The sequence below is a fragment of the Oncorhynchus tshawytscha genome, linkage group LG08, assembly GCF_018296145.1.
Source record: "Oncorhynchus tshawytscha isolate Ot180627B linkage group LG08, Otsh_v2.0, whole genome shotgun sequence".
NCBI lineage: Eukaryota > Metazoa > Chordata > Actinopteri > Salmoniformes > Salmonidae > Oncorhynchus > Oncorhynchus tshawytscha.
In genome coordinates this window covers 3798455-3813995 of record NC_056436.1, presented here as the reverse complement: position 1 = coordinate 3813995, position 15541 = coordinate 3798455, and the positions used below count along the sequence as shown (strand labels likewise).

Genomic DNA, 15541 nt, shown 5'->3' with positions numbered 1-15541 from the left:
TACCTTCTTAACAGCACTATCAACAAGGCAGGTCCTACAGGCCCTTGTTTCTACCTTCTTAACAACGCTATCAACAAGGCAGGTCCTACAGGCCCTAGTTTCTACCTTCTTAACAACATTATCAACAAGGCAGGTCCTACAGGCCCTAGTTTCTACCTTCTTAACAACACTATCAACAAGGCAGGTCCTAGTTTCTATCTTCTTAAAAACACTATCAACAAGGCAGGTCCTACAGGCCCTAGATTTGTCACACCTGGACTACTGTTCAGTCATGTGGTCAGGTACCACAAAAAGGGACTTAGGAAAATTGCAATTGGCTCAGAACAGGGCAGCATGGCTGGATGTGGATGTACACAGAGAGCTAATATTAATAATATGCATGTCAATCTCTCCTGGCTCAAAGTGGAGGAGAGATTGACTTCATCACTACTTATATTTATGTGATGTTGAATGCACCAAGCTGTCTGTCTAAACTACTGGCACACAGCTCAGACACCCATTCATACCCCACAAGACATGCCACCAGAGGTCTCTTCACAGTCCCCAAGTCCAGAACAGACTATGGGAGGCGCACAGTACTACATAGAGCTATGACTACATGGAACTCTATTCTACATCAAGTAACTGATACAAGCATTAAAATTAGATTTAAATGGATTTAAATACACCTTATGGAACAACGGGGACTGTGAAGAGACACAAACATAGGATCAGACACATACTGTACCCACACACACAACAACATACACACTATACACACATACACATGGATTTGTACTGTAGATATGTGGTAATGGTGGAGTAGGGGCCTGAGGGCACACAGTGTGTTGTGAAATCTGTGAATGTATTGTAATGATTTTCAAATGTGTATGAACTGCCTTACTTTTGCTGAACTCCAGGAAGAGTAGCTGCTGCCTTGGCAGGAACTAATGGGGATCCATAATAAACCCCAGGAAGAGTAGCTGCTGCCTTGGCAGGAACTAATGGGGATCCATAATAAACCCCAGGAAGAGTAGCTGCTGCCTTGGCAGGAACTAATGGGGATCCGTAATAAACCCCAGGAAGAGTAGCTGCTGCCTTGACAGGAACTAATGGGGATCCATAAAACCCCAGGAAGAGTAGCTGCTGCCTTGGCAGGAACTAATGGGGATCCATAATAAACCCCAGGAAGAGTAGCTGCTGCCTTGACAGGAACTAATGGGGATCCATAATAAACCCCAGGAAGAGTAGCTGCTGCCTTGGCAGGAACTAATGGGGATCCGTAATAAACCCCAGGAAGAGTAGCTGCTGCCTTGGCAGGAACTAATGGGGATCCATAATATACCCCAGGAAGAGTAGCTGCTGACTTGGCAGGAACTAATGGAGATCCATAATATACCCCAGGAAGAGTAGCTGCTGCCTTGGCAGGAACTAATGGGGATCCATAATATACCCCAGGAAGAGTAGCTGCTGCCTTGGCAGGAACTAATGGGGATCCATAATAAACCCCAGGAAGAGTAGCTGCTGCCTTGGCAGGAACTAATGGAGATCCATAATATACCCCAGGAAGAGTAGCTGCTGCCTTGGCAGGAACTAATGGGGATCCATAATATACCCCAGGAAGAGTAGCTGCTGCCTTGGCAGGAACTAATGGGGATCCGTAATAAACCCCAGGAAGAGTAGCTGCTGCCTTGGCAGGAACTAATGGGGATCCATAATAAACCCCAGGAAGAGTAGCTGCTGCCTTGGCAGGAACTAATGGGGATCCATAATATACCCCAGGAAGAGTAGCTGCTGCCTTGGCAGGAACTAATGGGGATCCATAATAAACCCCAGGAAGAGTAGCTGCTGCATTGACAAGAACTAATGGGGATCCATAATAAACCCCAGGAAGAGTAGCTGCTGCCTTGACAGGAACTAATGGGGATCCATAATATACCCCAGGAAGAGTAGCTGCTGCCTTGGCAGGAACAAATGGGGATCCATAATAAACCCCAGGAAGAGTAGCTGCTGCATTGACAAGAACTAATGGGGATCCATAATAAACCCCAGGAAGAGTAGCTGCTGCCTTGACAGGAACTAATGGGGATCCTTAATAAACCCAAGGAAGAGTAGCTGCTGTCTTGGCAGGAACTAATGGGGATCCATAATAAACCCCAGGAAGAGTAGCTGCTGCATTGGCAGGAACTAATGGGGATCCATAATAAACCCCAGGAAGAGTAGCTGCTGCCTTGACAGGAACTAAAGGGGATCCATAATAAACCCCAGGAAGAGTAGCTGCTGCCTTGACAGGAACTAATGGGGATCCATAATAAACCCCAGGAAGAGTAGCTGCTGCCTTGACAGGAACTAATGGGGATCCATAATAAACCCCAGGAAGAGTAGCTGCTGCCCTGACAGGAACTAATGGGGATCCATAATAAACCCCAGGAAGAGTAGCTGCTGCCTTGGCAGGAACTAATGGGGATCCATAATAAACCCCAGGAAGAGTAGCTGCTGCCTTGACAGGAACTAATGGGGATCCATAATAAACCCCAGGAAGAGTAGCTGCTGCCTTGACAGGAACTCATGGGGATCCATAATAAACCCCAGGAAGAGTAGCTGCTGCCTTGACAGGAACTCATGGGGATCCATAATAAACCCCAGGAAGAGTAGCTGCTGCCTTGACAGGAACTAATGGGGATCCATAATAAACCCCAGGAAGAGTAGCTGCTGCCTTGGCAGGAACTAATGGGGATCCATAATAAACCCCAGGAAGAGTAGCTGCTGCCTTGGCAGGAACTAATGGTGATCCATAATATACTCCAGGAAGAGTAGCTGCTGCCTTGGCAGGAACTAATGGGGATCCGTAATAAACCCCAGGAAGAGTAGCTGCTGCCTTGGCAGGAACTAATGGGGATCCATAATAAACCCCAGGAAGAGTAGCTGCTGCCTTGGCAGGAACTAATGGGGATCCATAATATACCCCAGGAAGAGTAGCTGCTGCCTTGGCAGGAACTAATGGGGATCCATAATAAACCCCAGGAAGAGTAGCTGCTGCATTGACAAGAACTAATGGGGATCCATAATAAACCCCAGGAAGAGTAGCTGCTGCCTTGACAGGAACTAATGGGGATCCTTAATAAACCCAAGGAAGAGTAGCTGCTGTCTTGGCAGGAACTAATGGGGATCCATAATAAACCCCAGGAAGAGTAGCTGCTGCCTTGACAGGAACTAATGGGGATCCATAATAAACCCCAGGAAGAGTAGCTGCTGTCTTGGCAGGAACTAATGGGGATCCATAATAAACCCCAGGAAGAGTAGCTGCTGCCTTGACAGGAACTAATGGGGATCCATAATAAACCCCAGGAAGAGTAGCTGCTGCCTTGACAGGAACTAATGGGGATCCATAATAAACCCCAGGAAGAGTAGCTGCTGCCTTGACAGGAACTAATGGGGATCCATAATAAACCCCAGGAAGAGTAGCTGCTGCCCTGACAGGAACTAATGGGGATCCATAATAAACCCCAGGAAGAGTAGCTGCTGCCTTGGCAGGAACTAATGGGGATCCATAATAAACCCCAGGAAGAGTAGCTGCTGCCTTGACAGGAACTAATGGGGATCCATAATAAACCCCAGGAAGAGTAGCTGCTGCCTTGACAGGAACTAATGGGGATCCATAATAAACCCCAGGAAGAGTAGCTGCTGCCTTGACAGGAACTAATGGGGATCCATAATAAACCCCAGGAAGAGTAGCTGCTGCCTTGACAGGAACTAATGGGGATCCATAATAAACCCCAGGAAGAGTAGCTGCTGCCTTGACAGGAACTCATGGGGATCCATAATGGAGCAGTGGAAACGCGTTTTCTGGAGTGATGAATCACGCTTCACCATCTGGCAGTCTGACGGACAAATCTGGGTTTGGTGGATGCCAGGAGAACGCTACCTGCCACAATGTATAGTGCCAACTGTAAAGTTTGGTGGAGGAGGAATAATGATCTGGGGCTGTTTTTCATGGTTTCGGGCCCCTTAGTTCCAGTGTAGGGAAATCTCAACGCTACACCATACAATTACATTCTAGACAATTCTGTGCTTCCAACTTTGTGGCAACTTTTTTTTAAACCTTTATTTAACTAGGCAAGTCAGTTAAGAACAAATTCGTATTTACAATGACGGCCTACACCGGCCAATCCCAGACGACGCTGGGCCAATTGCGCGCCGCCCTATGGGACTCCCAATCACAGCCGGTTGTGATACAGCCTAAATACGAACCAGGGGTGTCTGTAGTGATGCCTCTAGCACTGAGTTGCATTGCCTTAGACCACTGCACCACTCGGGAGCCCTAATGGACAGAGCAGATCAAGACTAAAGTCTCTAGTGAACGACAGAGGAAGACTTGAGTGTGAGTCATCAGGCAACATCTGTATCATGGGCTGTAGCCAGTCAGAGAGTGTGTGTGTGTGTTTGAGTGTGCATGCATGTATGTGTGAGTGAGTGAGTGAGTGAGTGAGTGAGTGAGTGAGTGAGTGAGTGAGTGAGTGAGTGCGTACTTCTTTGACCCTCTGTATCATGGGCTGTAGCCAGTCAGAGAGTGTGTGTGTGTGTTTGAGTGTGCATGCATGTATGTGTGAGTGAGTGAGTGAGTGAGTGAGTGAGTGAGTGAGTGAGTGAGTGAGTGAGTGAGTGCGTACTTCTTTGACCCTCTGTATCATGGGCTGTAGCCAGTCAGTGTTGACCTCACAGTGGCTGTCCAGGAAGGTCAGGATAGAGGCAGAGGCCGAGTCTGCCCCTCGTACCCGGGACCGGATCAGTCCTAGGACACAGATAAGAGTACAGTATGAGCCTGAGGAAACAGCTAGCCAGACCTCTGCAGTGGCTGCCGATAGAGAACATCAAGGTGTCTAGTTGTAAAGCTGCTTCCTGAAAGCTTGGGGATGACTGTACCTAGAGCCATGTATGTAGATAATCGGGACGTTGAGGTTTCTGCATTATGATACATTGACATGACACTACAACCACAGATAGAATAATGAACCAGATATTTCACAAGACGTATAAATGTGAAGCATCCGCATGGTGTTTCCACCCACTACCAAATATGGTAGTGAGAGGAAGCCCAGTGGATGGCAGTGGGAGAAGATGGAAGGAGATGGATTTTGGGCGGACATTCTGCACATTTTCTCATCGATGAAACATTTGATCTCAATTCAGTTTTCTGTTCCCAAAACTACAATCTGTGGCCTCCAGAGTGGCGCAGCGGTCTAAGGCACTGCAGGGCTTGAGCATGGGAACTAGATCCGGGTGTGTCGCAGCCGGCCCTGACCGGGAGACCCATGAGGCGACTCACAATTGGCCCAGCGTCGTTTGGGTTAGAGGAAGGTTTGACTGGCCGGGATGTCCCAACGTGAGACAAGGCTGTAACTACCAATTGGATACCATAAAATTGTGGAGAAAAAAGATTTAAAAAAATATAAAAAAATAACTAGAATCTATACCGAACAGAGTGGACAAAGTTTTGTGGACTTCAACCTTTGCCAAATGTTTTAAAAATTGCGTTGTTTAGAAGGAGTGCAAAGGATAATTGAGTTATTGCACACGCACACTTCAGAGTAGGTGTTCCCTAATGGAAATACATGCTAGTACACGCCAATAGGATCTCGCTAGCTCCTTCCTTGCTTGTTATGCCCACTATGACTCGTTTGTTCCCATTGGAAAAGACAGGCTGTGGTCTATCTTAGTTGTACAAATCTTTGAAAACATTCTATGGCAGCCATGTTAGCTTCCAATAACATTACATGGGGAATATTTAAACAAATGTTATGTAGCACAACATAAAAAATGCAAAAAGTAGTCCGAACTCGCTAAATGAATGTCTCTGTAGCTAGCTAGACAGACCTACACAATGGCAGAGCAGACAGATAGAGACTAAACCTGTAGCTACCCAGCTCTAATTGTAGGCTAACTTTCCTTGCTAGTTTACGCCTGAATTCATTAACCTAGTACTCTGTTTGTTATGCAAAGCAGCACTCTAAATATGCTGATTTCAAAGCTGAATGTCACCAAAAAAACGTTGTTAATTCACTTAGTCTCCCTCGTCACCAAAAACATATTTACTTCTTCGATCTTCCTTTGAGTCGGGTTCCATAATCAGATTCCACAAACACAAATGATGTTATTAATTTATTAAAGATCTCCAATAGATACAGAACTCTATGGGCTCTCCAACAGATACTGAACTCTATGGGCTCTCCAACAGATACAGAACTCTATGGGCTCTCCAACAGATACAGAACTCTATGGGCTCTCCAACAGATACAGAACTCTATGGACTCTCCAACAGATACAGAACTCTATGGGCTCTCCAACAGATACAGAACTCTATGGGCTCTCCAACAGATACAGAACTCTATGGGCTCTCCAACAGATACAGAACTCTATGGGCTCTCCAATAGATACAGAACTCTATGGGCTCTCCAATAGATACAGAACTCTATGGACTCTCCAACAGATACAGAACTCTATGGGCTCTCCAACAGATACAGAACTCTATGGGCTCCTCAATAGATACAGAACTCTCCAACAGATACAGAACTCTATGGGCTCTCCAATAGATACAGAACTCTCCAACAGATACAGAACTCTATGGGCTCTCCAATAGATACAGAACTCTATGGGCTCTCCAACAGATACAGAACTCTATGGACTCTCCAATAGATACAGAACTCTATGGGCTCTCCAATAGATACAGAACTCTCCAATAGATACAGAACTCTATGGGCTCCTCAATAGATACAGAACTCTCCAACAGATACAGAACTCTATGGGCTCTCCAACAGATACTGTATCCTGTATACTGTATACCACCCCAGTATACTGCCTACCACCCCAGGATACTGTATACCACCCCAGGATACTGTATACCACCCCAGTATACTGTATACCACCCCAGTATACTGTATACCACCCCAGTATACCACCCCAGTATACTGTATACCACCCCAGTATACTGTATACCACCCCAGTATACTGTATACCACCCCAGTATACTACCCCAGTATACTGTATACCACCCCAGTATACTGTATACCACCCCAGTATAGTGTATACCACCCCAGTATACTGCATACCACCCCAGGATACTGTACACCACCCCAGGATACTGTATACCACCCCAGTATACTGTATACCACCCCAGTATACTGTACACCACCCCAGGATACTGTACACCACCCCAGTATACTGTATACCACCCCAGTATACTATATACCACCCCAGTATACTACCCCAGTATACTGTATACCACCCCAGTACACTGTATACCACCCCAGTATACTGCATACCACCCCAGTATACTGTATACCACCCCAGTATACTACCCCAGTATACTGTATACCACCCCAGTATACTGTATACCACCCCAGTATACTACCTCAGTATACTGTATACCACCCCAGGATACAGTATACCACCCCAGTATACCACCCCAGTATACTGTATACCACCCCAGTATACTGTATACCACCCAAGTATACTGTATACCACCCCAGGATAATGTATACCACCCCAGTATACTGTATACCACCTCACTATACTGTATACCACCCCAGGATACTGTATACCACCCCAGGATACTGTATACCACCCCAGGATACTGTATACCACCCCAGTATACTCTATACCACCCCAGTATACTGTATACCACCCCAGTATACTATATACCACCCCAGTATACTACCCCAGTGTCCTGTATACCACCCCAGGAAACTGTATACCACCCCAGTATACCACCCCAGGATACTGTATACCACCCCAGGATACTGTATACCACCCCAGTATACTCTATACCACCCCAGGATACTCTATACCACCCCAGGATACTCTATACCACCCCAGGATACTCTATACCACCCCAGGATACTCTATACCACCCCAGGATACTCTATACCACCCCAGGATACTGTATACCACCCCAGTATACTGTATACCACCCCAGTATACTGTATACCACCCCAGTATACTACCCCAGTATACTGTATACCACCCCAGTATACTGTATACCACCCCAGTATACTGTATACCACCCCAGTATACTACCCCAGTATACTGTATACCACCCCAGTATACTGTATACCACCCCAGTATAGTGTATACCACCCCAGTATACTGCATACCACCCCAGGATACTGTACACCACCCCAGGATACTGTATACCACCCCAGTATACTGTATACCACCCCAGTATACTGTACACCACCCCAGGATACTGTACACCACCCCAGTATACTGTATACCACCCCAGTATACTGTATACCACCCCAGTATACTACCCCAGTATACTGTATACCACCCCAGTACACTGTATACCACCCCAGTATACTGTATACCACCCCAGTATACTGTATACCACCCCAGTATACTACCCCAGTATACTGTATACCACCCCAGTATACTGTATACCACCCCAGTATACTACCCCAGTATACTGTATACCACCCCAGGATACAGTATACCACCCCAGTATACCACCCCAGTATACTGTATACCACCCCAGTATACTGTATACCACCCCAGTATACTGTATACCACCCCAGGATACTGTATACCACCCCAGTATACTGTATACCACCCCACTATACTGTATACCACCCCAGGATACTGTATACCACCCCAGGATACTGTATACCACCCCAGTATACTGTATACCACCCCAGTATACTGTATACCACCCCAGTATACTATATACCACCCCAGTATACTACCCCAGTGTCCTGTATACCACCCCAGGAAACTGTATACCACCCCAGTATACCACCCCAGGATACTGTATACCACCCCAGGATACTGTATACCACCCCAGTATACTCTATACCACCCCAGGATACTGTATACCACCCCAGTATACTGTATACCATCCCAGGATACTCTATACCACCCCAGGATACTCTATACCACCCCAGGATACTCTATACCACCCCAGGATACTCTATACCACCCCAGGATACTCTATACCACCCCAGGATACTCTATACCACCCCAGGATACTCTATACCACCCCAGGATACTGTATACCACCCCAGTATACTGTATACCACCCCAGTATACTACCCCAGTATACTGTATACCACCCCAGTATACTGTATACCACCCCAGTATAGTGTATACCACCCCAGTATACTGCATACCACCCCAGGATACTGTACACCACCCCAGGATACTGTATGCCACCCCAGTATACTGTATACCACCCCAGTATACTGTATACCACCCCAGTATACTACCCCAGTATACTGTATACCACCCCAGTATACTGTATACCACCCCAGTATACTGTATACCACCCCAGTATACTACCCCAGTATACTGTATACCACCCCAGTATAGTGTATACCACCCCAGTATAGTGTATACCACCCCAGTATACTGTATACCACCCCAGTATACTACCTCAGTATACAGTATACCACCCCAGGATACAGTATACCACCCCAGTATACCACCCCAGTATACTGTATACCACCCCAGTATACTGTATACCACCCCAGGATACTGTATACCACCCCAGGATACTGTATACCACCCCAGTATACTGTATACCACCCCAGTATACCACCCCAGTATACTGTATACCACCCCAGTATACTACCCCAGTATACTGTATACCACCCCAGGATACAGTATACCACCCCAGTATACCACCCCAGTATACTGTATACAACCCCAGTATACTGTATACCACCCCAGGATACTGTATACCACCCCAGTATACTGTATACCACCCCAGGATACTGTATACCACCCCAGGATACTGTATACCACCCCAGGATACTGTATACCACCCCAGTATACTCTATACCACCCCAGTTTACTGTATACCACCCCAGTATACTACCCCAGTATACTGTATACCACCCCAGTATACTGTATACCACCCCAGTATACTGTATACCACCCCAGTATACTACCCCAGTATACTGTATACCACCCCAGTATACTGTATACCACCCCAGTATAGTGTATACCACCCCAGTATACTGCATACCACCCCAGGATACTGTACACCACCCCAGGATACTGTATACCACCCCAGTATACTGTATACCACCCCAGTATACTGTATACCACCCCAGTATACTACCCCAGTATACTGTATACCACCCCAGTATACTGTATACCACCCCAGTATACTGTATACCACCCCAGTATACTACCCCAGTATACTGTATACCACCCCAGTATACTGTATACCACCCCAGTATAGTGTATACCACCCCAGTATACTGTATACCACCCCAGTATACTACCTCAGTATACAGTATACCACCCCAGGATACAGTATACCACCCCAGTATACCACCCCAGTATACTGTATACCACCCCAGTATACTGTATACCACCCCAGGATACTGTATACCACCCCAGGATACTGTATACCACCCCAGTATACTGTATACCACCCCAGTATACCACCCCAGTATACTGTATACCACCCCAGTATACTACCCCAGTATACTGTATACCACCCCAGGATACAGTATACCACCCCAGTATACCACCCCAGTATACTGTATACAACCCCAGTATACTGTATACCACCCCAGGATACTGTATACCACCCCAGTATACTGTATACCACCCCAGGATACTGTATACCACCCCAGGATACTGTATACCACCCCAGGATACTGTATACCACCCCAGTATACTCTATACCACCCCAGTTTACTGTATACCACCCCAGTATACTACCCCAGTATACTGTATACCACCCCAGTATACTGTATACCACCCCAGTATACTACACCAGTATACTGTATACCACCCCAGTATACTGTATACCACCCCAGTATAGTGTATACCACCCCAGTATACTGTATACCACCCCAGTATACTACCTCAGTATACGGTATACCACCCCAGGATACAGTATACCACCCCAGTATACCACCCCAGTATACTGTATACCACCCCAGTATACTGTATACCACCCCAGGATACTGTATACCACCCCAGGATACTGTATACCACCCCAGTATACTGTATACCACCCCAGTATACCACCTCAGTATACTGTATACCACCCCAGTATACTGTATACCACCCCAGTATACTACCCCAGTATACTGTATACCACCCCAGGATACAGTACACCACCCCAGTATACCACCCCAGTATACTGTATACAACCCCAGTATACTGTATACCACCCCAGTATACTGTATACCACCCCAGGATACTGTATACCACCCCAGTATACTATATACCACCCCAGTATACTACCCCAGTGTACTGTATACCACCCCAGGATACCACCCCAGGATACTGTATACCACCCCAGGATACTGTATACCACCCCAGGATACTGTATACCACCCCAGTATACTCTATACCACCCCAGGATACTCTATACCACCCCAGGATACTCTATACCACCCCAGGATACTCTATACCACCCCAGGATACTCTATACCACCCCAGTATACTGTATACCACCCCAGTATACCATATACCACCCCAGTATACCATATACCACCCCAGTATACTACCCCAGTATACTGTATACCACCCCAGGATACTGTATACCACCCCAGTATACCACCCCAGGATACTGTATACCACCCCAGGATACTGTATACCACCCCAGGATACTGTATACCACCCCAGGATACTGTATACCACCCCAGGATACTGTATACCACCCCAGGATACTGTATACCACTCCAGTATACTACCCCAGTATACTGTATACCACCCCAGGATACAGTAAACCACCCCAGTATACCACCCCAGTATACTGTATACCACCCCAGTATACTGTATACCACCCCAGTATACTGTATACCACCCCAGGATACTGTATACCACCCCAGGATACTGTATACCGCCCCAGTATACTGTATACCACCCCAGGATACTGTATACCACCCCAGGATACTCTATACCACCCCAGGATACTCTATACCACCCCAGGATACTGTACACCACCCCAGTATACTGTATACCACCCCAGGATACCACCCCAGGATACTCTATACCACCCCAGTATACTCTATACCACCCCAGGATACTGTATACCACCCCAGGATACTGTATACCACCACAGTATACCACCCCAGTATACTGCATACCACCACAGTATACCACCCCAGTATACTGTATACCACCCCAGTATACCACCCCAGGATACCACCCCAGGATACTGTATACCACCCCAGGATACTGTATACCACCACAGTATACCACCCCAGTATACTGTATACCACCCCAGTATACCACCCCAGGATACCACCCCAGGATACTGTATACCACCCCAGGATACTGTATACCACCCCAGGATACTGTATACCACCACAGTATACCACCCCAGTATACTGCATACCACCACAGTATACCACCCCAGGATACTGTATACCACCCCAGTATACTGTATACCACCCCAGTATACCACCCCAGTATACCACCCCAGTATACTGCATACCACCACAGTATACCACCCCAGGATACTGTATACCACCCCAGTATACTGTATACCACCACAGTATACCACCCCAGTATACTGCATACCACCACAGTATACCACCCCAGGATACTGTATACCACCCCAGGATACTGTATACCACCACAGTATACCACCCCAGTGTACTCTATACCACCCCAGGATACTGTATACCACCCCAGGATACTGTATACCACCCCAGGATACTGTATACCACCCCAGGATACTGTATACCACCCCAATATACTGTATACCACCCCAATATACTGTATACCACCCCAGGATACTGTATACCACCCCAGGATACTGTATACCACCCCAGGATACTGTATACCACCCCAGTCTACCACCCCAGTGTACTCTATACCACCCCAGGATACTGTATACCACCCCAGTATACTGTATACCACCCCAGTATACTGTATACCACCCCAGTATACTCTATACCACCCCAGGATACTGTATACCACCCCAGGATACTGTATACCACCCCAGTATACTGTATACCACCCCAGTATACTGTATACCACCCCAGCCTATGTGCAGCAGGCAGACACACACAACTCACCCTCTCGACGTTCGTTCCTCAGGCAGCGTACTTTAGGGATCTGAGAGAGCTGCTGACAGTCCTCAGCTGGAAAAGAGGAAGGCATGTCACAAATAACACACACACACACAGACACAGACTCACACACACACACAGACACACACACACACACAGAGTCACATACACACAGACTCACACACACACACAGACACACACACACACAGACTCACACACACACACACAGACACACACACACACACACACAGACACACACACACACACACACACACACAGACTCACACACACAGACTCACACACACAGACTCACACACACACGTACACACACACGTACACACACACACACAGACTCAGACTCACACACATCCGTGATTGTGCATTTATTGTTTACACATAAACTGACCAAAACCGAGGGATTATTATTATTATTTAGGTTTAGGAACAAGTCCTTGTTCCATCCACAATGCAATGCCAGATGATGGTCTCTGTCACGTCATACACCTGACTGGCTGACTGGCTGGCTGGCTGACTGACTGGGCTGCTGGCTGACTGACTGGCTGGCTGGCTGGCTGACTGGCTGGCTGGCTGGCTGACTGGCTGGCTGGCTGGCCGACTGGCTGGCCGGCCGGCTGGCTGGCTGAATGACTGGCTGGCTGGCTGACTGACTGGCTGACTGGCCGGCTGACTGACTGCTACTATTTTTAAACAAATGTTTTTAAAACTTCTTCGGGATCGGTGTCTCTTCCACGGGACGGCTGAGCTAACGTAGGTTAATGTGATTAGCATGGGGTTGTAAGTAACAAGAACATTTCCCAGGACATAGACATATCTGATATTGGCAGAAAGCTTAAATTCTTGTTAATCTAACTGCACTGTCCAATTTACAGTAGCTATTACAGTGAAATAATACCATGCTATTGTTTGAGGAGAGTGCACAATTATGAACATTAAAAGTTATTAATAAACAAATTAGGCACATTTGGGCAGTCTTGATATAAAATTTTGAACAGAAATGAATGCAATGGTTCATGGGATCAGTCGAACACTTTGCACATACACTGCTGCCATCTAGTGGCCAAAATCTAAATTGCACCTGTGATGGAATAATACATTATGGCCTTTCTCTTGCATTTCAAAGATGATGGTACATAAAAAATACAAAATAACGTTTTTTTTTTCTTTTACCAGATCAAGTGTGTTATATTCTCCACAAACTTCAAAGTGTTTCCTTTCAAATGGTATCAAGAATATGTATATCCTTGCTTCAGGTCCTGAGCTACAGGCAGTTAGATTTGGGTATGTCATTTTAGGAGAAAATTGGGGAAAAAAGGGGCGGATCCTTTATAAAATGGTTCTCTGGACAGTCTTCCTCTGATCACACCCACGAGACAGATGTTCTATACTTTTAGCCAGATTGTGTGTGTGTGTGTGTGTGTGTGTGTGATTAACAGTCCTCTAGATTAAGGCAACACACAGATTAACAGTCCTCTAGATTAAGGAAGCACTCAGATTAACAGTCCTCTAGATTAAGGAAGCACTCAGATTAACAGTCCTCTAGATTAAGGAAGCACTCAGATTAACAGTCTTCTAGATTAAGGAAACACTCAGATTAACAGTCCTCTAGATTAAGGCAACGTGATACCCTGTATATAGCCTCCACATTGACTCTGTACCGTAATACCCTGTATATAGCCTCCACATTGCACCGTAATACCCTGTATATAGCCTCCACATTGACTCTGTACCGTAACACCATGTATATAGCCTCCACATTGACTCTGTACCGTAATACCCTGTATATAGCCTCCACATTGTACCGTAATACCCTGTATATAGCCTCCACATTGACTCTGTACCGGTACCCCCTGTATATAGCCTCCACATTGACTCTATATCGGTACCCCCTGTATATAGCCTCGTTATAGTTATTTTATTGTGTTACTTTGTTTTATACCTTTGTTTATTTTGTAAATATGTTCTTAACTCTTTATTTCTTGAACTGCATTGTTGATTAAAGGCTTGTAAGTAAGCATTTCACAGTGAGGTCTACAACTGTAGTATTCGGCGCATGTGACAAATATAATTGGATTTGATCCGTCTGTCCTTGGCTACAACACTCACTACCGAGTTCCAAACTGCCCCTGGAAGCAACGTCAGCACAAGAACTGTTAGCCGCAAGCTTCATTAAATGTGTTTCTGAACAGCTGGAGTTGGCTGGAGTGGTGTAAATCTCGCCGCCCTTGGACTCTGGAGTGATGAATCACGCTCCACCATCTGGCAGTCCGACGGACGAATCGGGGTTTCAAATCAAATCAAAATCAAATACAATTTTATTAGTCACATGCGCCGAATACAACAGGTGTAGACTTTACAATGAAATGCTTATTTATAAGGGGAAAAATATTTGCAAATAAATTCATTAAAAATCCTACAATGTGATTTTCTGGATTTTTCTTCTCTCATTTTGTCTGTCATAGTTGAAGTGTACCTATGATGAAAATTACAGGCCTCTCTCATCTTTTTAA

The 15541-nt window shown here is 46.2% G+C and overlaps 1 protein-coding gene across 1 annotated transcript in view; it reads right to left on the bottom strand.

Moving 5' to 3' along the window:
- The window catches only part of LOC112238362 (polypeptide N-acetylgalactosaminyltransferase 16-like), a 119390-nt gene that overhangs the window by 48545 nt on the left and 55304 nt on the right, over positions 1 to 15541 (bottom strand). The window contains exons 5-6 of the mRNA XM_042325086.1: positions 13020 to 13085; positions 4650 to 4771 (exon numbers count right to left, since the gene is read on the bottom strand). Of these exons, the coding sequence (XP_042181020.1) occupies positions 4650 to 4771; positions 13020 to 13085 (188 nt within the window). The remainder of the gene's footprint in view (positions 1 to 4649; positions 4772 to 13019; positions 13086 to 15541) is intronic.